Here is a 21,788-nt window from a genome sequence, read left to right as displayed (position 1 = left end):
GTCAATTCCTTTTGTGGCATCCAGGTTTTCAAATGGAACAAATGCTATGCTAGCAAGTATGTTGCATCCACCCTGAAAGCTGTGTTATTAAAACCTTGAAAATCTCATGGATGGCAAAGCTCAGTACAAAGGTTAGACTATCCTTCTAGCCATTTGTAAATCACATATTTAATAAATCCTCTCACTATTTAAAGCAACTATGCCACTAGCAATGCCTACGAGATAAATTATCAGCTTTGAACTGTTAGCTTTTCCATTTTGGGTGTTTCTTGCAGCAAAGCAATTTATTTTTACTCACAGATTTAAAACAACATTAGAAATAACTTTTAAATGTTTCTGGTAGAAAATAACAAGCCTCCAGCATACATTAATTCATTGCCAGTCTGTCACTTTGCAAATTACAAAACAATGATAAATAGATAAAAAGATAGATAACTGGTGCATTTGCATGGTTCTATATAACACTGCAGGCTTTTTTATTCTGAACAAGGTGAAGAGACAGGAAACCTAAGTAAGTTCTAAGAATGGACCCAGCAGTGTCTGGGTATGGACAGGGATCTTAAAACATACTATAGTTCAGACGTTGGAGGTCCCCCAAAAAATCCATGTGTTAAAGACTTGGTCCCCATGGTGGCAATATTGGTAGGTGATGGATTGGTTATGAAGTTCAGGTCATTGGAGATGTACCCTTGAAGCAGACTGTGTAACCCTGGTCTCTTTCTCTTTTCCATTTTGCTTTCTGGTCATGAAGTGAACGGTTTTGCTCTGTCACATGCTCCCTGCCATTATGCTGCCTCATCACACACTCAAAGCAATAGGGCAAAATGACTATGGAATAGAATTTTTGAACTAAAATAAACCTTTTATCTTTATAAACTGATTATCTCCAGTATTTTGTTATAGTGATGGAAAGCTGACACAAAACCAGTCATGAGTGCACTATGTATGACCTGAACCAACTCAACTAATTCCAGATCAAATAATAATGGAAAAGTTGTTTATTCTATCTTGAGGAAGCTGAATTATTGCTGAAAGGGCCAACTGCTCTGGTAGGGTGTGTCTGCCTTCCACTAATGAGGTGGTTCAGGTATCCAGGGGATCATGAAGACCTAAAGGCTGGACTCTTAGGATTTGGGCATGGTCATCATTGCCATATCAGCTTTATCAACAATGGGAGAGAAGAGGGGAATAAGAGAAGAGAAACAATAAATAGAGCTATATAGTATTCATAATAAAGTCTTTATATGAAAATGGCACATGAATAAACTATCGGGGTTATAGAATGAAAAGTATTTCAAAAACTGTCCCAGCACTATGCAAAAAAACCACTTTTTCTCCTTCCTTTTTCTCTACCATACAAGGAAAATGAATGTGCTCTGAGAGACTTGCAATGGGGTTCATGGTCACTAAGGAGATGAGCTGAGTGGAGAGAGGCTGAGCCTTTGTCCTGCCCAGGTGTTGTTGACATCCTGAGGGTGCAGACCACAGAGCAGCTACCTGGGACCAAAGAATGCAGCTGCCAAGAGCACTGGCTCTGCAGTCAGAGTCTAGGGTCACTTTTTTTTATTTGGATGGCTTTGGGTGAGTAAGGAGACCTTGCTAAACCCCAGGTCCCTCAACCACAACAGGAGTCCAAAAGGCCAGGGTGAGGACTGAAGCTGGAATGTGCTCCAACCTCTACACAAAGCATCTCATTCCATCCTCTCAACAATCCTATGAGGTAAGTGCCATGATTATTCTCATTCTACAGATGAGGAAACTGAGACTCACAGGGGTTGCCAAAATTGGTCAACATTATCATTCAAAGTTGTACTCAAACCCAGGCAGCTTGGTCCCAAAGTCAGCCCCCACCTGTCACATCCCAGCACCTTCCTGAGTATCTGGAGGAGAGTAAAGGCAAATAAATAATTTTTGCCAAACATATATACATACATGCATAAATAAATCACTTCATAGCAGGTCTCAAGATTTGGGGGTACAATTATTTTTTTATATAGTGTCATTTTAATCCCATGTACACATTTTGTTTTTCCTGTGTATAAAAATTTATCATCACTTTGATGGCTTTTATAAGAAAGTTACTGCTTTTTCTAGGAGAAAAAAAATGTTATCTATCTACTAGTGATGATTTAGTCCTGGAATCATTGAACAAATGCATTCTTTAGCCTATTGCAATAGTTTTTCAAATTGGGAATTTACTCAGACATGGTATTTTTTGACACATTTTGAACCAGTGGAAGTTTTCAAACACCCATTTAGAAGTAGAGATCTTTCTTTAAAGTACAGTGTGATTCCTCTGAACACTTCGCACAGGTGGCTTATTTGGCCTCTGTCTTGTCAAATCCCCTTTTTGTCTCACAAATGTAGTGAATTCCTGGCTAAGGAAGTGTCCCTAATGTTCCCTTTCCTTCTCAAGATAACAAAAAAATCCCTGAACATTTTTCTCCATTTTTAATAAATGACAAATACATTCTACTTTCTACCCAGAAGAAATACAAGTGAACTTTGATTCTCTTTTATTATTTTTTAAAATTTGTTCTAGTTAGTTATACATGGCAGTAGAATGCATTTTGACACAATGTACACAAATGGAACCAATTTCTCATTCCTCTGGCTGTACATGGTATAGAGTCACAATGGTCGTGTAATCATAATATGTATATAGGGTAATAATGTCGGTCTCATTCCACCATCCTTCACTCCCCCACACACATCTCCCACACACACACTCTCACTCCCCTATGCCCAATCCAAAGGTTCTCCATTCTTCCCTACCCTTCCCCTCATTATGGATCAGCATCAGCTTATCAGAAAAAAACTTTTGGCCTTTGACAATCCACTGTGTACCAACCAGCAGGCATCTATAACTAAAAAAATGACCAGAAGCAACTTCTGTAAATAACATTATCAACAAACAGCACAAGATAGCCTGAACCAGGCAAAGCTGCAATTGCCAGCATTAACAGCTGGGAGGGTAAGCATCACTTATCCGGGGAGCCAGGTATGCCCAACCACGAACACATCTAGTTACTTATGTCATGGTTCACATTCACCCAAGAATATCAGAACCAATCTAAGATCATGGTCAGGGCTCTCCACTTACTACACAGGTAAAGTCTCAGTGGAAGTGTCTACAGGTGACATCCTAGTCAGAGAATGGAGGGTACCCTTTCTGAAAGAAAATCCATCTTCAGATATACTTATTTTCCCCCTTACATGCCCGTTTCACCTCTACGCAGCTAGACTAAGCTGCTTTCTCAGAGATAGACTTAATGATTTAATTGTTCTCTATCTCTGATGATGCTACAAAGTTGGCATGTTTGATGTCTCATTTCCAAAACACTGGGTATTAATTAACTATTATCTGTTACTTTTAAGATTACTCTTAAACGTAACTGGGGCCTTTTTTGTCTTGGCAGAACATCCCGCCAGCAGGACATGTGACTACCACGAGATCAGCATTCTCATTATCGTATTATAATGTATGTAGAGGTCCTCTTTTAATTAAAAAATCAGCCTGGTAAGTACTGTTCAGAAGTGACCAAACCTGTAAAACTTTTTCAAGGCTTCAAGTGTGCATTCAACACACCTGTGCTCACCACCACTGCATATCACCTGTGGCCACCACCTCATCCTACCTCTTATCTCAGATAATGTAAGGCTGGGAGAAGAAAGAAAATGTACAACCTCTTCTCAAAATGAGGTCCAAGGAACTCTAATCTTTTCCTTCCACAGAAGGGAAGAAATAGAAAAATATGGACAAAATCGCCTGAGAGGAATGGCAACTATGGCAACTCCCTCCCCTCTGTACCCTATTTTCATTGGCTGCTTTGGCATGGTTCAGACCCTGAAGTCATAACTACTTATTTTCTTGAATATAATTTGAATGTCTTGTTTTTGTAACTGAACAATATTATGAATATTTAGTAGCCAATACCCAACAAATCTAAAACCTTGCTGTTCTAGCCAAGACCTTAAGAACAATACTATGCCATGGGGAAAGATAGACTCAGATAACCACCCAAGTCTTCTATCTTTCTCATTCAACTTCATCCACCCGCCCCAAACCAGAGACATTACTAGGTTTGCATTTAAACAGGAAATCATCCCCGAAGGCTGAAAGTGAAGGGAAAAACTGAATAACTCTTCTATTTTTGCTATCCCACTTCACCAAATTGCTCAACCCTCTGTTCTGTCTTGGCTGGGTAGACTTGTTGACTAAAGGTGAAATGTTGACTAAAAGTTACTTTTGCTCAAGTAACTTTTGCAAGACATAGAAGCCCAATTACCAAAGTCATCCTGAAATTAATAGACTAGCTGGTTGTTTACGGAAAGGATTTACTTATTCAGGAAATGCATAATCTCAAGCTTGAAAAAAATCAATGTGTTCTCCTAGCAATATTGTCTAAACCTACAGTATACAGATAATAATCAAAGATTAATTACTCAGTTAGTATACAGGACTTTTCCTATTTCACTTTATAATCATGAAATGTGAAAGTGCTTTAGGAGAATTTCTGCTGGAGTACTGGAAAGTTTCCATTACCTTAGGAATAATCAATAACCAAGTTCCTGCCTTCCTAGTGAAGGAAAATAACATGTATTTTGAAATTTCTTTCAGGAAAGGTACATCACCATTAATAAAAGATCTATTCACGTCATATTCCACATTCCATTCATTCAAACAACAAAGCTCCTGGGAGTGAATAATCTGATGTTCATAACAATTTCTCCTTAAAAGTCAAGGTTCCCAAGAATCCCTGCAGACAGGATACTTTGGACAAAGTTATGATGTAGAAAATGAATGATCCTCAAGAGCCCACATTATTTGTTAAATTTGACTCTTTTCATAACAGCTGTTTCACCTTTTAATGAGTTTAAATATGTGCTTTCATTTGAATCACAGAAACGACTCACAAAAACCTATGAAACTGAATCACCACATTTTGCCATAGGCATTGCTAACTGACCAAACTACTAAATCAAATTGCTTTCTCTCCTCATTTCTTTTTTTTCTGCAAGTATTTTTAGGTCTGGCAAATTTACAGAAGCTTATAACACAACATTAAAAAGTCATACTTCTGATCCCTAAGGTAAATGTTTTCAGGGTTCACAAATGCTCTGCCCTCTATCTTATGAAATGAACAGTTAAGACACTTAGAAGAAACTGGATTCTAAAAACCAAATGCTTCATAACAAGAAGAAAAGTGGGAAAGGAACAAAAACAGAAGAAATAGAAAATATGCAGAAATGTACAGAAATTGGGACATGCATGAAGCATAAGTAATAGAAATATAACAGAAATTTGAAGGAATACTTTGTGTTAAAAATACTTTGTGTTCTTATTAACAAATAGGACTAAGTGATAGAAGGCAACAATAGCTTAAGAACCACAGAAGTTTCAATGGAGGTGTGAGGAGAATTTTGGGGAACATTTGGCAGGGGGTTGGGAGCCAGCACTGCATGGCACAAAAAAAACCCAGCAGCTCAATGTTGACAGTGATCATGGGCAAATTACGGAATCAATCTGAGCCTGGGTCTCTTGCCTTCAAATGTGGATAATTATCCTGATCCTGTGGGGTTGTTAGGAGGCTCAGAGAGATGGATATTAAGACACTGTGTAAACTGTAAAGTGCTATACGAATGCAAGGTGTTATTATTATTATGACATCAATGTTCTAACATCTAAATTACAGGGACAACATACTTATTATTGACACGCTTAAATACATATCTTACGTACATTGAGATTTGCTTTTAATTTCACGGATGTTTTCAGCTGCAAGGATTCTTGGAATCATCTTGTTATTTTATGGAAACTGAAACTGGGTGGGTAGATTCTAACCTGTTTTCTCTTCCCATTACAACTAACAGCAAATAACAGGAAAAAAATACATTAAGCCATGAACTAGGAAAAGCCCCTTAGCAACACCACTTGTCCAGGAATGAGATACGTGTAAATGTATACTTGTATTAAAAATTTTCATGAACAGTGAATGTTTTTGATGTTAACTTTCAAAACTTATACAACATAGTTTTAAATCATTTGTCATTTTTTTTCCTTTGCAGTCATTTATCAGTTTTTTATTTGCAGTCATTTGTTTAAATTTTTCTCTGCAAAGACTAACTCATAACAGCTTGCAAAGATGAAAGACAAAGAGGGAAAAAGAAGGGAGGAATGGAGGAAGAGAGGTTTAAAAAAGCAGAAAGAAGAAAGAAAAACATTAAGGTAGTGCATAATTTGTACTCATAACTATGTTCTATGCATAGTCTATTAAATCAGAATCTTATCAGCAAATGTCAGCAGAGCTAAAGAATCAAAAAGTAACTACACAAATAAGGTTTCTGATTCTCTATTAATTTTACAGCAAAAAAATCAAGTCAAGAAAAAATTCTGAAATGCATAATATTTAAAAACTCCTTAAGATCAATAGTCACATTTAAACCCAAAAGGTGTTACAATTATTCTCCAATGACCATGTTTGGATTTTCTGTCATTCATTTGAACTTAATCAAAAGTATATGAAATTTCCAAGTCTAGAGGTTTTGTTTCCCATGGAAAAGATAATTGTTTAGCTTTCTATTATTGTATTAAAATATACTTAAAGGAATCCGGTTGGAATAATTAGATCTTGAAAGTTATTACTAAAACAAAACATTCATCTAATTTATCTTGTTCAGCACAATTCTAAGCATCAACAATGGCCAACAGCATATGAGAAAGAATTAGGAAATGATTATGGAAATAATGAAAAATTATTATAATTAAACCTCCCCTACCTTTTAAGTATTCAATGTTTGCTGGTGAATGAACAAAACCAGTTTCTGACATTTAAAAAATCACTTTTGAAAAACTTTCTGAAATTTTAACATAATGATCAGAAATTCTCAGGACACATTCATCTGTCCTTAAGGACAAATACAAATTCAGTGAATGACATGGCTTTTATTCAAGTCACTAAAGTGGTAAAAAAATATATATATATATGAGTATAGTCAAAGAAACTAAAAACATGCACAGTTTTTCACATACAAATGCAATTTTCTTATAACAGAGAAACCATATGCAATGCATCAATTATTTCCCATACTTGGTGCAAATGAAAGGCGCTTCAGTGAAATGGTCATAATGATATCATTTGTAAGGCAATACAACTGCTAAAACAATCATGACATTACCCACTGTGCACAGGTCGTAGCAGTAAAACGTCAGTATCACATTTCTGCTTTTAAAACAAAATCCTTCATGAATGTTCTTAAAATGCCTGCAAAGTAAACTGCTATATTTCTTCTTACACACAAGCCTAAGTATACAAGGTAACACCAGAAGCCATATTTTAGCCTTTATTGATATCTAATCTACCTATTTGTTTCTAAGTGATCTCCCCAAATAAACAGGTAAATCTGTACAGTTTTCAAAAATGAATCAGGAAACTGATGTGTCTTCTCATTCACAACTAGCAATAGTTCAATTAATTTGAGAGACGTTGTCTGAGTCCAGTGTGATTCAACACAGATTTATTGTGTCTGGAATTAGGCAGACTTGTGTTTCTTTTCTTTCTTTGCTTTCTCCAGCAGGAGTTATATGAAGAATGTAAAGTAGTCATTTTGCTCATTCATAACAATTTTTAGGGGAAAATCATACAGTTGGGAGGAAATGTAAAAAGCTATCAATTATGATCCAGACTCCAGTTCATTTCTTCAATTGGATTGTTATTCTTTTTTAAAAATGACTATTTTAATTTTTAAATGTAAATTGTATTATTTCTTGGGCACTTTACTTTTGACATTGCAAGTTTTCTTATAGTCATTTAAAAAATTCTAGAACCTTAACATCTGCTGTAATAAGACATTAACATTTATAAAAAATAAGTAAATAAATAAATAACAAGAAACAGAGAGCTCCGAGAAGGAGCTTGGGCCTACAAGTATTTCCACATTCTTTTTCTTTTGCCTGCAGGCCAGGCAATAGTCTCCTCCTCTGAGACTCAGCTAAATATTCTATTTTTGAGAAACTGTTCCAATCTCAGAGGTAGCATTTGTCTCTTTTGTGAGCGCCCAATGAAATACCAAATCACATCTGTTATAAAATACTGCATTACATCACACGTCTCTCTGTCTCTGCTCAGCCACTCCAAACTGCAAGTCCTTTGAGGACAAGTACAGTTCTCTCATTCCTCTGTGGATCCAAAACCTGGCATGAAATGTGCATATAGTTTATCCGTGGTTCTCAAACTCGCATGTGTGGGAATCTCCAGGAGTAATTGTATTCACAGACCATGGGCCTTCTCCCCATAGGATATTATTCAAGGTGGGTCTAATAATGTGCATTTTTGGTATGTTCCCAGGGGCTGCTACTGCTGCCTTGGGCCCACACTGCAGTAGATCTTTAATAGGCTAATTCATGAAATAAAATGCAACCCTGAAACTTATTTACCAATGAAATAAGAACCTGCTCTTGGATCTTAAAGAAGCTCATGAGATGAATATGAAATAGGAGTATGAGAACAAAGACAAAATTTCTTTTGTTACAAGCTACATAAATCACTTCATCAGAATTTCCCAAAGAGCTTTAAGAAATGTGTGTGTTGGACTCCATCCCCTGGAAATTCTGATTCATTGGGTCTGGGGTACAGGAAGCCATTTTCTTTTTCAAAAGTTCTTCAGATGATTATAGGAAACAGTTAAGGTTCAAAAACTATTGCTTAAAAAAAAAAGAAAGAAAGAAAGAAAAAGAAAAAGAAAAGCTGGATATGGTTGTGCCTGCCTATAATCCCAATGGCCCTGAAGACTTAGGCAGGAGAAACTCTAGTTCAAAGACAGCCACAGCAATTTAATGAGGCCCTAAGTAACTTAGAGAGAACCTACCTCAAAATAAAATATAATAAAAGGGAGAGGTGGAATTGTGTCTCAGTGGTTAAGCACCACTGGGTTCAATTCCTGGAAACCTCCACAACCCCAAAAAAACTGAAAAAGAAAGTCATGTGCTACTCTTTTTAGTTCAGTTACTGATTTACAAAACCAAGTAATCTGATGCTAACTTTTTGTTATTGTTGTACTAGGGACCGAATCCCAAGGAGTTTTACCACTGAGCTATATCCCAAGCTCTTTTTAGTTTTTATTTTGAGACAGGGTCTCACTAAGTGGTAGAGGCTGGTCTCAAACTTGCCCTCCCCCTACTTCAGCTTCCTAAATTGCTGGAATTACAGGCATGTGCCCCAGCACCTGGATGATGCTGACTGAAATAAGAAAAGGGGAGCCTCATCTGAGGATTTACAAATAGTGTGATTTCCAATATGCTTAAATGTATGATGTACTATTGATCAGTCACAGATAACTGCAGCTAATCAGCAGCCTAGTCTAGAAAGAAGTTAGTAATCCAGAATCCCAGTGTGGCTCAATATTGATGCCGATTTCGAATATCTGGCAGGTGGAAACAGGAGGTTGTCCTGGGGTTAGATCTTTCCATGATCAAAGACAATAACTGCAGTACAAGTACCTAATACAATGACAATTCAAGGCAATATTGCTCACTTGGGCTCCAGACTTATATATTCTATTGCCTCATGGATGCTTCTAGTTCAGCATTTCAAGTATGACATACCTAAAAGCTGAAGTCACACCCCTTTACTTTAGTCTCCCCAACTTCTCAGCCTCTGAGAATGGATTCATTATCTACCCAGGCTTCCAAGTCAGAAGTCTGTGTCATCCTGACATTCTCTATTACTTACACTTCCTACATATAGATGCCAATCAGTTCTGCCTTCAGATTAGACCCCAATCACTTGTTCTGCATCTCCCTGCTCTGGCTTTATCTCCTGACTGCCAAAGTCCCTGATCTCCCTGTTTCTACCATTGCCCCTACAGACTATTCCCCATCTTTCTGAAATATTAGCTTCTTCATGTGAGTTCCTAGTTTAAAATTCCCTAGTGATTTCTCTTTCATACAGGATGAGATCCAAAGCCACAGAGAGACAATATGTAGCCTCATCATTTATTCCTTCTCTTCCTGTCATATTTAATTACCAGTGCTCTCAAGAACTTTGCTCCAACTACCACTTCTCTTATATCCTACTCTCCAAGGAAATAACCATATAACCAATGGCTCTTTGAAGGCTCAAATGTGTAAATCCTTTCATTGGGAATATTCCTGGTCTCCAGGTAGAATTATAAGCAATTAATCTTGAAAGACATCTTTTATCCTGTGCAGAACTCGACCATTGCTCCTGTGATATTGTTGCATACTCACTCTTCTGCTGACTTCCAAATACTTATGGGCAAGTACCAACAGTGATTCATTCTTACATCTCAAAATATGGATAGAACAGTGTGAATTGCTCACCATGGCCCAAAAACAAAGAAAAAAAGATACAAGTAAAAACCCATGTAATAATAGTGGCCAATATTCGCCCTTACGATCAAAGGACAAACAATGGTGGTTAACTTACATAATTATTTATACTAAATAGGGCCATATATGCTGGTCCACTGGCAAGAGTGTAATCGTGGTTATATTTAAGGTGATGTACTATTAGTCCCCTAAACTGTAATTCCAAAGTCTAGTAAATGTGAAGCTGCCGATATCATCAGAAAGGACACTTGGACTCTGGGTCTGTCTCTGAGAATCCACCAGAATGATATTACTTAGAGGAAAGAGAGACATTCTATCCTCTGTGAGAGCTTTCACATATTACTTTCTAAAGCAAGCTGCTGAAATTGCTATGAGTAAAATTCATCCTAAGCATATGCAATTCACAGATGGTCAGTCAACAGGGCCAGACATCTGATACTGTACTTCAATGCCTTTCAGTGCCTTCTGAGATTAAAATGATAAATCCAGCACTTGGTTTCTAAAGGGTCTTAGTGAACACACCCCCACTACTGGCTGGATTCAATTAGCCTCCCAGCTGGCTTTGCAAACTTCCTAGATGCGGGGGAGGGGGAATATAAAGGAAGCTTAACCAAATGTCCATGAAAAGTGAAAATCACAGTCAAACCAATTATTTAAATAATTCTTAATAATTCTTGAGCTCCATCTAATTGACTGTGCCCACGGACATGAGGATTGACAATCTTGAGACATTGTCCATAGGGTCAACTGTGGAATTTTCTTAGAAAAGGCAATCTTTTCAAAACAAAATGAAAAGAAGGTGTGAGAAAACACTGTGATGTCCAACGGGGATAGGCTAGGAGACCAAGCCAAGAGCTATACTCTATTCTGTATGTGCCAATTGTTAAAGAATAAACCAGTAATAATTAACTGAGAATTAAAATGTTTCTTACCATAATTTCAAATGTCCATTAATGACAGAAGAAAGTAAAACAGAATGAACTTACTATGAACTTGAGGACAGAATCTAGCTTTTAAAATTGTTTTACAGGGGAAAATGTGTTCACAGGGAAACATTGTATGGGTAGTGTATATTTTAAAACCTTGAACTTTTCTTATTAGTAAAGCCTAACTATAAGTAAGACCATTCTACAGTACTAAGTCAACATTAAACACACACACATATACCATATTCACAGCAAGCAACATGGCAAGAGTCAAATTGCTCGGTAGGTGGGTCCTTCCTTGGACAGGCTGAATGTCCTGAACATTCTGATCCCATCCCCATTTCAGGACCAGGGACACAAGCCTGAGGCTACCTTCCCTTAATTCCTCATAATCATTAATTGCCTTTAATATTAGAGTTATTCACTATTGTCAAAAAAGTTTCAGATGCTAGCTGATAGTTCCAAAGCTTACCTCAGAGAAAAAAACAAAAGAGTATTTTCTTTTTAAACAGCATCTTTCATTTTATTGATACTACCTCTAAAAACATTTCAAAACTTGTTAGTGCTGTCACATGGACCGAGAGTAATTTTGCAGTACAACAGATTTTGAAAAATTATGGATTATGAAATTAAATATGTGAAACCAGAATGACTGTTTAAAGTCTATTGGAGCAATGTTACCATATTGGATCAATATCTGCTAGTCTGTGCTACATCAGTGTGGATATACTCATAGTTACAGACACTCAGGCTCATTGTCTCCTTTTGGGGTTTGAAAAGCAAGTTACTAATATTTAATTAGTGACTTAAAGAATCACACTTCTCTGGACAATAGTAAAAACCATTAAGACTATCCCCCTTTTAATTCACAATGTCTAGCATATTCTGTGCACTCAATACATATTCACTGAATTCAGAAATTAGAACTCAGAATCTTGGATCTTCAAAGTGTCCACCTTCACGCAGAGCTGGAATGAGAAAATAGACCTCTTGGACTTCCCAAGATTTAATTCCTCTACAGAAAGGAGGGGTAGTGGTTCTTTGCTGTAGATACCATCAAAATTCCTGCTTTTTTTCCCTCCCCTGTAATATAGTCCAGACCTCCTGAATCAGAGTGTTCTCAGAAGTAGGGCCAAGGCAAGCTCATTTCTACAAAGCTCACTTCGTTGAGAATACCTGCTGTCCTTGGAATGAACCACGGATCTCTTCCAGAGTAGCACCTTTACCTGCCTGTTTTGCAAGAGTGTCTTGCTCAACATCTCTGAAGCAATCTCCATGTTGGTTCACTCTTTGATTTGGCCACTGAGCTGCCCCAATGAAAGGCAGCCAGAACAACGACTGAGAAGCCCTGAGCAGGAGTGCAGACCACTGAACAAGCAGGCGTCTGTTGGAAACTTCAGACAAGGGGCCCATCTTAATGAGCCTGCTCCCTGGTACCTTTCCTCTTCATCATCCGACATTAGTCATTCACACACACATCTGACCTGGCTCTCCTGAAACCAGGCAGTTTAGAGTTATGGGAATTTGAATCTTGATTCTGCCTCTTACTAGCTGTAGAAAAATCATTTCATAACTTTACTCTTCTGTACCTCAGTTTCCCCATAAATAGAGCACTCACGTCACTTGAAGTGAAGATTAACAAGACACTTATAACCGTGTCTGGTCTTAGGTCTGAAAGCAACTAGTACAGATGACACCATATCTTAGAACAACAATAACAGTAACAGTAACAACAACAACAAAACTCACTAAAACCAATAAATCTTCTTGAACAAAATTAATAGATCCTGTATAGAAAGATTTCATCTCATACTTTAATAATTTGTTCCTTAAAGATGTGGTCTCTTGAATGTGGCTTTAGTGGAATGAAATTTGTTTACTACTCAGGAGCATTCTGTTTTAAGTGAATACAGAACAAACAGGAAAATTCAGTGGCATTTCTATTTTTCTCAGACACAAATCTCCAATGGTTAATCCTAGTGTTCAAAGAGTGACATCAAAGAGCTGGGCACATTTCTGGAGCTCTGCAGGGGCTCTAAGAGCTTAATTTAAAATAAAGAGGGTCCCTTTGTCAGAGATAGAGAGACCTTACTTTATTAAGAGAACTCTAGTATCTCAGGAGCACTCCAGACCACTGTCCTAGCCATCACAAGCAGGGAGGAGGGGAGCCCTCCAGGCTAATGTAAGGGGGAGAAAACCATCCACTGGCTCCTTTAGTAAAAAAGACTAATCCTTTATTATTGAAGCCACACCCTGTCTTTTCCCCTTTGCCTGTATTTTGCAAGATTGTTAAAACTCCAGATGTTCCAAAGGAGCTCTTTACTTTGGCAGGTAAATCTCCCTGGAGACTACCAATCTTTCTTCTATGCCCAAGATTCTCAAACCTGGCTCCCCAACCTGAAGGGCTTTGAAAAATCCTATAGCCCCCTCTCACCCACAACCAATGAAATCAGAATGTCCAGGGTGGGAAGTCGACTCCCCCCAACCCCAAATCTCAGGTGAGTGCTCTACGTAGCAAAGTTAGAAACCACTCTTTTATGCCTTACTCCTCCTCCAACAAACCCTCTCATCACCAAAGCCCCAACTCCCCATGCCAATGACATCAACAGCAAGCAGGGACCTGATTCTTGGAACCTGAGCCTATTTTGAAATTGTGCAATTAAACCTTCTGAGGCATGTTTCTCGTGTCAAGTGGGTTTATGGTCGGCAGTCACGAAGCCAAACTTGCTCATGTTCCGTCTGGACATTTGGCATACAAGTAAAACCATGGACATCAATCCTTTATTATTTTTTTCCAATTAAGTTTAATATTTTAGTTGTCCTAATGTCAAACTCTCCAAAAAGGCAAAAAGAAACACCCAAAAGATTAAATCTTGGGATAATGAGAAGAAAAGTTTGCTGTGAGCCCCATTTTGAAACACGGCTCTCCGATAGCCAGCGGGATGAGTTCGCGCGTAGGGAGTTTGGCATAAGGACTCAGGTGTTGCACAGCGGACAGCCATACATCTTGGTCCAGGTCCACTATAAAGCTAAGAGATGCAGTCGAATCACTACAGGTCGTGGGCAAACCTCTGGAGTACCGGCAAGCTGCCACCTTAAAGACACCCTAGGGGTCTTAGGAATGGGCATCAGAAAAGGAGCTTCAGTCAGGCAGCGAGCCCTGGTCCCCCAGCCGCGCGCACCGGGTTTGTGGCTGGGGTCCTCTCCCATAGGGCGAGGGGGCGGATCGGATCCTCCTCACTGCTCTTCAGAGAAGGAAACTACCAGCACCACGCCTTCCCTCTTGCTCGCTGCGGCGAAGAGGAGTTCCAGCCTCCCAGGTCACTGATGCAACTCCATACCCGGGAAATGGGTTTGCAGAGATCAGCGTGAAGGGCCGGGTCGCTTGGTCGGGAGGCACGCGGCTTAACCCCAAGAATGAGGAGGAGGAAGGAGCTGCAGAGGGTACGCTCGGGAAGTCCCCTACCCTAGAAGTCCTTTCTCAGCTCCCTAAGTCCCTAGGACTCAGCTGATGGGACCCTCCAGCCCTGATGCAAGCGCCCTACAGCGTCACCACGGCCCTCCAGCGGACAGTGCCGGGCACACGTGCTGCAACAACAGGCGTCTACCCCGAACCAAGTTTTCGCCCGCAGACGCCGACCCAGCGCAGGAGGGCAAGAAAGTGATAAAAGTAAGTTGGGAGCTGTCGGGTACGTAGGCGCTCCCAGCGGCGGTTCCCATAACCCGCTCGCAGCCCCGCCGCCCTGAGCCCTGCGTCTCCCTTCCTCCGGTCATAGCAGACTCGCCCAGCCCAGAAAAGAAACGTCCAGTTCCTCCCACGGTCCCAGCCAGAAGCGCAGCTGATCCTCAAGGAAACAGGAAAGGAGGGGCGGGCGGGCGGCTCGGGACGCGGAGCCGGTGCGCCGGTGCGCGGGCGGGGCTGACTGCGGGTCGAGAAGCGCGCTCTGGAGAGTGCTGCGGGGGGTCGCGGGGAACGCCCTTACCTTTCTTTTCCTCCAACGCACAACTCGCCCATACCAGCGCAGCTAGCAGCACCAGCAGCGCGGCTCCGGCGGTCCTGGAGGGTCGCATTGCTGCCCCCGAGGAGCTGGCTCCGGCTCTCCGCAATTATTCCGGGACTGAGTCAGACGGCCGTGCGCGGTGGTGGCGGCGATGAGGCGGAGACTCCGGCAGACGCCTAGGTGGCTTGTCGTCCGGTCTGGGCGGCGGCAGCCGCCAAGACTTGTTCAGGCCGCCCTGGCCGCGGGCGCGCACACCGTGCAGGAGGCGGAGGCTGCAGCGCTGCGCTGGGAGCTGCCCAGACGTCTAGCTTGCGCGGGCCGGGGTGTGGGGAGGCGGGCGAGAGGAGGAGGGACCAGGCAGAGGAGGAGGGATCGGGAGGAGCGGAGGAGGAGGAGAATGCCCAGAGGGAGGAAGAACTCGCCGCAAGGATCGAAAGCAGGCTGCGTCCAGGAGGTGGTAGTGGATGGCTGTGGCCCCATAGGACGGAGCGCTCCTGCGGGAGGCGGGCGGCGAGCAGGAGGGAAGCGCGAGTACTTGGGAGTTAATTTCTGAGTGGAGGGTTCCCTGCGCTTCCCCTTCGTACCTGGTCCACTCTGATTTACATGGCTAGGTAGAGGGGTTAGCCTTCATGGAACCAGCCAAATGTGTCCAAGGTCCCCGTCTTCCTTTCCCTTCTTTCAGTTTACTAAGCAAACTTGTACCAGCTCGGGACGAACTGTCTGAACCCAGGAACCAAGTTTGAGTAGTGGTACGGATGGAGAAGATGCCCTTTATTCTGGTCTCCAACTCCCCCTCCGCACCCTCACCCGGGAATCTTAGCGGAAGCTGGCCTAGCAGCGAAGGTGTTCTCACCCTCTCCGGATGGCAGGAGTGCTAGACGTCTGAAGTGGCGCTCTGAAGTCCGAGGGTCCTTAAGATCTCATCAAGCACCCTCGAAAGTGTCTGAAACAAAGCAACCAATTCCTGGGACAGAGAAGAGCCTCAATAAATGTTTGTTGAGTGAATGCATGAGTACGGAGGGAGGAACGCACTAACAGAATTTCGTATATACACCAGTAACTAGACAGGGATACACATTATGTAAAGTAAATATGCGAGGTAGATTACTTCGTGAAAGTCCAGCTCTTGGAATAAAGACTTGACACAAACAACAATTAAAATACTTTTACAGAGGCTAGGTGGCCCACTGACCTGAGCCAGCCAAAAGAAATTAAGCTTCTTCTAACTGAAGGAACTTCCGCTAAAATCCTTCAGCAAAGTCCAACCTACTTCCATTGCTCCTTCTTCTCTTACAGGAGAAATGTTCTCGCCTTGGCGGGTTCAGCCTCCAGATCTCTTCATTTTTCACAGGACTCTTTGCTAACCCTCAGGCCTGGTCGGACTCTGATTGCTTAGTCTTAGCAGCAATCCCAAACCTAAAAGTACGTGGCGCTAAGGCCTTTCTTGTTGCTACAGCAGAGTAACTTCTGGACTTGATTTACTATCCAGGAAAATGCTCCTCAGCTTCTTACCTGGCATCCTGAATGGTAGACATTTTACCAGAGCACAGGGCTCCTTACTATCCATGGAACCTGTCATTTTTACTGTGAATTAGAGTAATATGCTCTTTTGTTTTAACAAATGGAATAACCACTGACACTTTGAACTCAAGTGTTTGATTCCCTCTTGCAAAGGAACACAAAGACAAGGGGAATATTAAAGAAAGGCAAACGGGGATCACAAGAGTAAATAGACATTAAAATCTTATAAAATAGAAAACAAAATGAATCTTATAAATGCTATGCTTACAGTGAAGTCCTTTGTATTTACAAAATGAGGACCACATTTTGTTTTAAACCACATTTTCTGTTAAGGAAATATAATCACTGCCACAAGTCATAATGCCCATATATTAAAACATAAATCAATGTAAGCTATAGCTGATTTTAAGACTGCATAGGAATTTCTTCTCTTGAGTTCCCAGAGAGAACATAATGTGTAAGGACTTCAGAGTTCTCACTCTACTAGCTCTATGAAGCAATAACATTCATAGAGCCATTTGTCATAATATTCTTTAACTATGATCAGATTGATATCAAATCTCAAGAAACAGAATTTCAGCTTGGAAGGCTGAGGATCACGAGTTCAAAGCCAGCCTCAGGAACTTAGCAAGGCCCTAAGCAACTTAGTGAGACCCTGTCTCAAAATAAAACAGGCTGGCTATGTGGCTCATTAGGTTCGTTGAACCCAGTGAGCCCCTGAGTTCAATCCTCTGGACAGACAGAAATAAATAAATAAATAAATAAATAAGCAAGAAAGAAACAGAACTTTCTGAAAACAATTACCATAGGAGGCAGTGGACACTTTTTAGGCCCACAGCACAATAATGAGATGGATTCCAACTAATGAAGAGGAATGAATTTTGCTGAACATCCTACTGTGGACACCTATATCAAATTTGAGTTTCTTCTCTGAGCTTTTAACATAAACAGTGACGTTCAGGTTGATTTTCTACTTCTTGCCAGGTATCTGAAATGTATTGATAACTAAATTACTCATAAAAAAAGCGCTATCTTCAAAAGAGAGTAGCCTTGCACAGATAAGGTCCTGCAGAGAGGATACTCAATACACAGTCTCTGTGGAGAGTGATCCCAGGATAGCCCAGGTGCTCTGTACTGCCACATCACCACCATAGGGATGACAATAACAGCCTTTTATTATAGCATGATGACACTATGGCTCGGAGAGTTTAAACAACTTCCTAAAGCCCCAAAGTATATTTACTATCATGAGAGGCCACCTTTGAGCCCACATAACTCAACCCTTTCTTTCTAAACTTCTTCTAAACTTTAGCCAAATGGTGATTTTTTATGACCCAAATTCTATTTCATTATATCTTAGAAATATATTGGGTCAGGTAAAACCAAAATTTCTGCTTGGCCAAAAACATTTTGGATAAAGCCTCCATGTGTGCCACACTAGTAAGCATATACTAGACTTTAGTATTTCCCAAAGCAAATCTCATAAGTGTCATCAATTTTTGTAACAGAAACTGCTCCTTTTCTTTACCTGCTACACATGAGAAACAATTTTTCTCTGGTGAGTGTTTATCTTAAAAGGTTTTGAGCATGCTAGAGTTTAGCCTTTAGAAGATTCATGGCACTGAATTCCCTAAAACCACATACTTGTGAAAGGGAACGAGAAACAGTTTATTTGGTCAGGTCAAGATACCAGGGCTTTAAATATTTTAGGTTTTATCTGAGACAAAAGGCATTTGACCACCTGTTGTTCCCCGCCTTAGAAGTCAAAGCAAAGATTGATGAGGAAAAAAGTCAGAGGAGCAGAATTCAGAATTTAAGTGTGTGTGTGCATGCCTGTATGTCTGTATGTGGTATGTGTGGGAATGAGCTTACCTTAGAGTATAAAGTGTTTCTTCATCTTCAGAAATATTTTTACACAGGAATGGGAAGTGCCTAGGGAGGCTGTGAATGAATGAATGACTGAAATATGTCCCTTCCAATCCTAAACTCCCAGGAGAATATATGCTTCTAAAATAGGTTGCCATTTAAAGGTATGTACACTCAACCGCTCTTCTAGAGATGTATTTTAAGGAGACATAAGAATGTGGTTACCATGTTGCCTTAAGAGAGAGCTAGTATGGTAGGGGTCAAGGGTTGGAAGGAGACTTATTCTTCAATTGTTTGCCCTTTTATATGCTTGAAATTTTGTCCTGTGGGTATGTATAGCCTTAGTTTCACTAAGGTATGGGTCACTCCCCTTATGTGATCCCCTGCTGAGGTTCAGGGGCAACCCTGAAGGCTGGCTGTCATGGTGTTCTAGGCCTTTTATTTCTTCCTTTTGAGTCAAATCCTTTGCATTGAATTGTCCACTGAGACCCATCTTTTCTAGAGGGTAGAAGAAACAGTTACTTTTTCAGGGACAATATTCTGACACAAAATTGCTGATGTGTTTTCCCCTTTATCATTAGATGTTCCATTATCTCTAGTTCAGAGGGCTGCATGATGCTTAAAAGAAGCAGAATTGGCACGCTAGTCTAACAAGCAAAATGCTGAACCAGCTGAAGTCAACAGTAATCCTTTGCTCTGTCACAGAAGGGAGGTCGCAGGACAAATCTCTGCTCCCAAAACAGAGATATTGACAGGTAGATACAGGATAACATAGCTCACAGTAGCAGAAATTTGTGGACAGAACCCCCAGAGGGACCCAGTGCAGGAGTAGGAAAACCTGAACTGTAATTGACAAATTGCTGGAGGCTCAATGTGGGCAAATCTAAGAGTTAAAAACTCCAGTCATAAGAGGATGGCAGAGACACACTTTTGAGTTTCACCTACAGAAGTCATCCCAATCCTCACAGAGTATATTGAAAAATATGATTAATATGCTAAAGACTTACAGAAAAGATAGCATGCAAGATCAGTTGGGCAATATAAGTAGGAAGATGGAAAATCTAAGAAAGATTCAAGAAGAAATGTTGGAGATTAAAAAAAAAAAATCTAGAACAAAACCCAAGAACACCTTTGGTGGGCACTTTCGTGGCCTGGACTTGACTGAAGAAGGAATCTATGAAGTTGAGGTTGTCTTAATATTGACTACCAAAATTGAAAAGCAAAGAGAAAAAATACTGGGGGAAAAAGCAAAGCAGAATATTCAAGAACAGTGGTATAATTATAAAAGTTACAGCATATGTATAGTGGAATATATGAAGGAGAAAAAAAATGTGGAAAAATGTTACCAAACCACAAATTCAAGAAGCTCAGGAACCACAAAATAGGATAAATGCCAAAAACTTTATACCTAGCCATAGCATATTCAATCCTCAGGAAAACAAAGGTAGAAAAAGTCTTGAATGAAGCCACAAGATGGGATGGGGAGGAAGCTTCCCTGTAGAGGTGCTAGAGAGAAGATGCCTATAGAAAAGATAAGAATTGTATTCAACTTATCCTCAGAAACCATGCAAACAAAATAGAATGGAAAGAAATATTTAAAGTGTTGAGAAAAAAAACCCTACAAACGATCATAATTCTGTATCCTGCAAAAGTATCCTTCAAAAGTGAAAATAAATAATTTCTCAAACAAAAATTGAGTTTGTGAACAGTGGACCTGCTCAGGAAGAAATTTTATGAAGTTCTTCAGAGAGAAGGAAAATAATGTGTTGGAAACTAGAACTTAAATAAAGAAGGGAAGAACAACAGAGAGTAAATGTAAAACAATTAATTGATCTGATGTATGTTTTTTCAAAATAATAATAGCAAGTGTATTCAAATCAATACACATATGTGTATACATACATGCTTATATGTAAGTGGCAAGCACTCTGCCACTGAGCTATATCTCTAGCTCAGGAAATTGATTTTTAAAAGTATAGAAGAAGTATAATTGATATACTAAAAAAGGAGAGAAAATAAAAATGCTCAATTAAACTCATAAAAGTCACAAGCGTGTGGAAAATAAATAGGGACCATACAAATGTGGTGACACACATCGGTAATCCCAGTGACTCAGGAAGCTGAGGCAGGAGGATCCCAAGTTTGAGGCTTGCTTCAGCAATTTAGGGAGGCCCTAAGCAACTTAATGAGACTATAGGAATGTGGCTTGGTGGTCATGCACCCCTGGGTTCAATTATTGGTATCAAAAAGAAAAATAGGAACAAAAACCAAAAGCAACAGATATTAAATAGTAACAAATTCGGTAGATATTAACTCAACTGTATCAATAATTTCCTTAAACATCAATGATCTAAATACAGCGAAGTGTGCTGAATATTTAAGCTCATCCCCCAGATTCATATGTTGGAATCCTAACCGTAAAGGTGATAGTAGTAGGAGATAGGGCCTTTGGGTGGTCATTATATTATGATGGTGGAGCCCTCATGAATGACGTGAGCACCTTTATAAGAAACCTCAGAGAGCTGTCTTGCCTCTTCCACACTGTGAGGTTATAGTAAGGAGCCACAAATGAGAAAACATGTCCCCATTAGACACCAAATCTGCCAATGCCAATGTCTTGATCTTTTTTATTTAACCGCTGAGCCACGTCCCCAGCCCTTTGTAAAAATATTTTATTTAAAAACAGGCTCTCACTGAGTTGTTGAGGCTGGCTCTGAACTCACTATCCTCCTGCCTCCACCTCCTGAGCTGCTGGCATTAAAGGCATGCATTACTGTGCCCAGCCAATGTCTTGATCTTGGATTTTCCAGCCACCAGACTGTGAGAAACAAATTTATGTGGTTTGTAAATTACCTACTTCTTGGGTGTTTTTTAATAGCTGTAAAATGTGTTAAGACATATACCAGTTAAAAGGTAAGAGATTGTTAGAGGATATTTAAAATCAAAACTCAACTATATGTTGTCTAAAAGAGACCCACTTTTGATAAAAGATACACATATATATTAAAAGTAAAGAGATGGAAAAAGAAATACCATGCCAACTGTAATAAAAGGAGAGAGGGGTAGCTATGCTAATTTCAGACACAGCAGACTTCGGAGCAAGGAGAGTGATCAGGGATAAGA

The 21,788-nt window shown here is 40.0% G+C and overlaps 1 protein-coding gene across 1 annotated transcript in view; it reads right to left on the bottom strand.

The window, feature by feature from the left end:
- Egfr (epidermal growth factor receptor) overlaps nucleotides 1-15,572 on the bottom strand; it is a 201,972-nt gene extending 186,400 nt beyond the window's left edge. Inside the window, exon 1 of the mRNA XM_026412215.2 lies at nucleotides 15,261-15,572. Within this exon, the coding sequence (XP_026268000.2) occupies nucleotides 15,261-15,348 (88 nt within the window). The 5' untranslated portion in view covers nucleotides 15,349-15,572. The remainder of the gene's footprint in view (nucleotides 1-15,260) is intronic.
- Nucleotides 15,573-21,788: the final 6,216 nt, after the last annotated feature.

Source organism: Urocitellus parryii, chromosome 3, assembly GCF_045843805.1.
Source record: "Urocitellus parryii isolate mUroPar1 chromosome 3, mUroPar1.hap1, whole genome shotgun sequence".
Lineage (NCBI taxonomy): Eukaryota > Metazoa > Chordata > Mammalia > Rodentia > Sciuridae > Urocitellus > Urocitellus parryii.
Note: the sequence above shows the minus strand (reverse complement) of the source record. Positions and strands in the feature narration are given on the sequence as shown.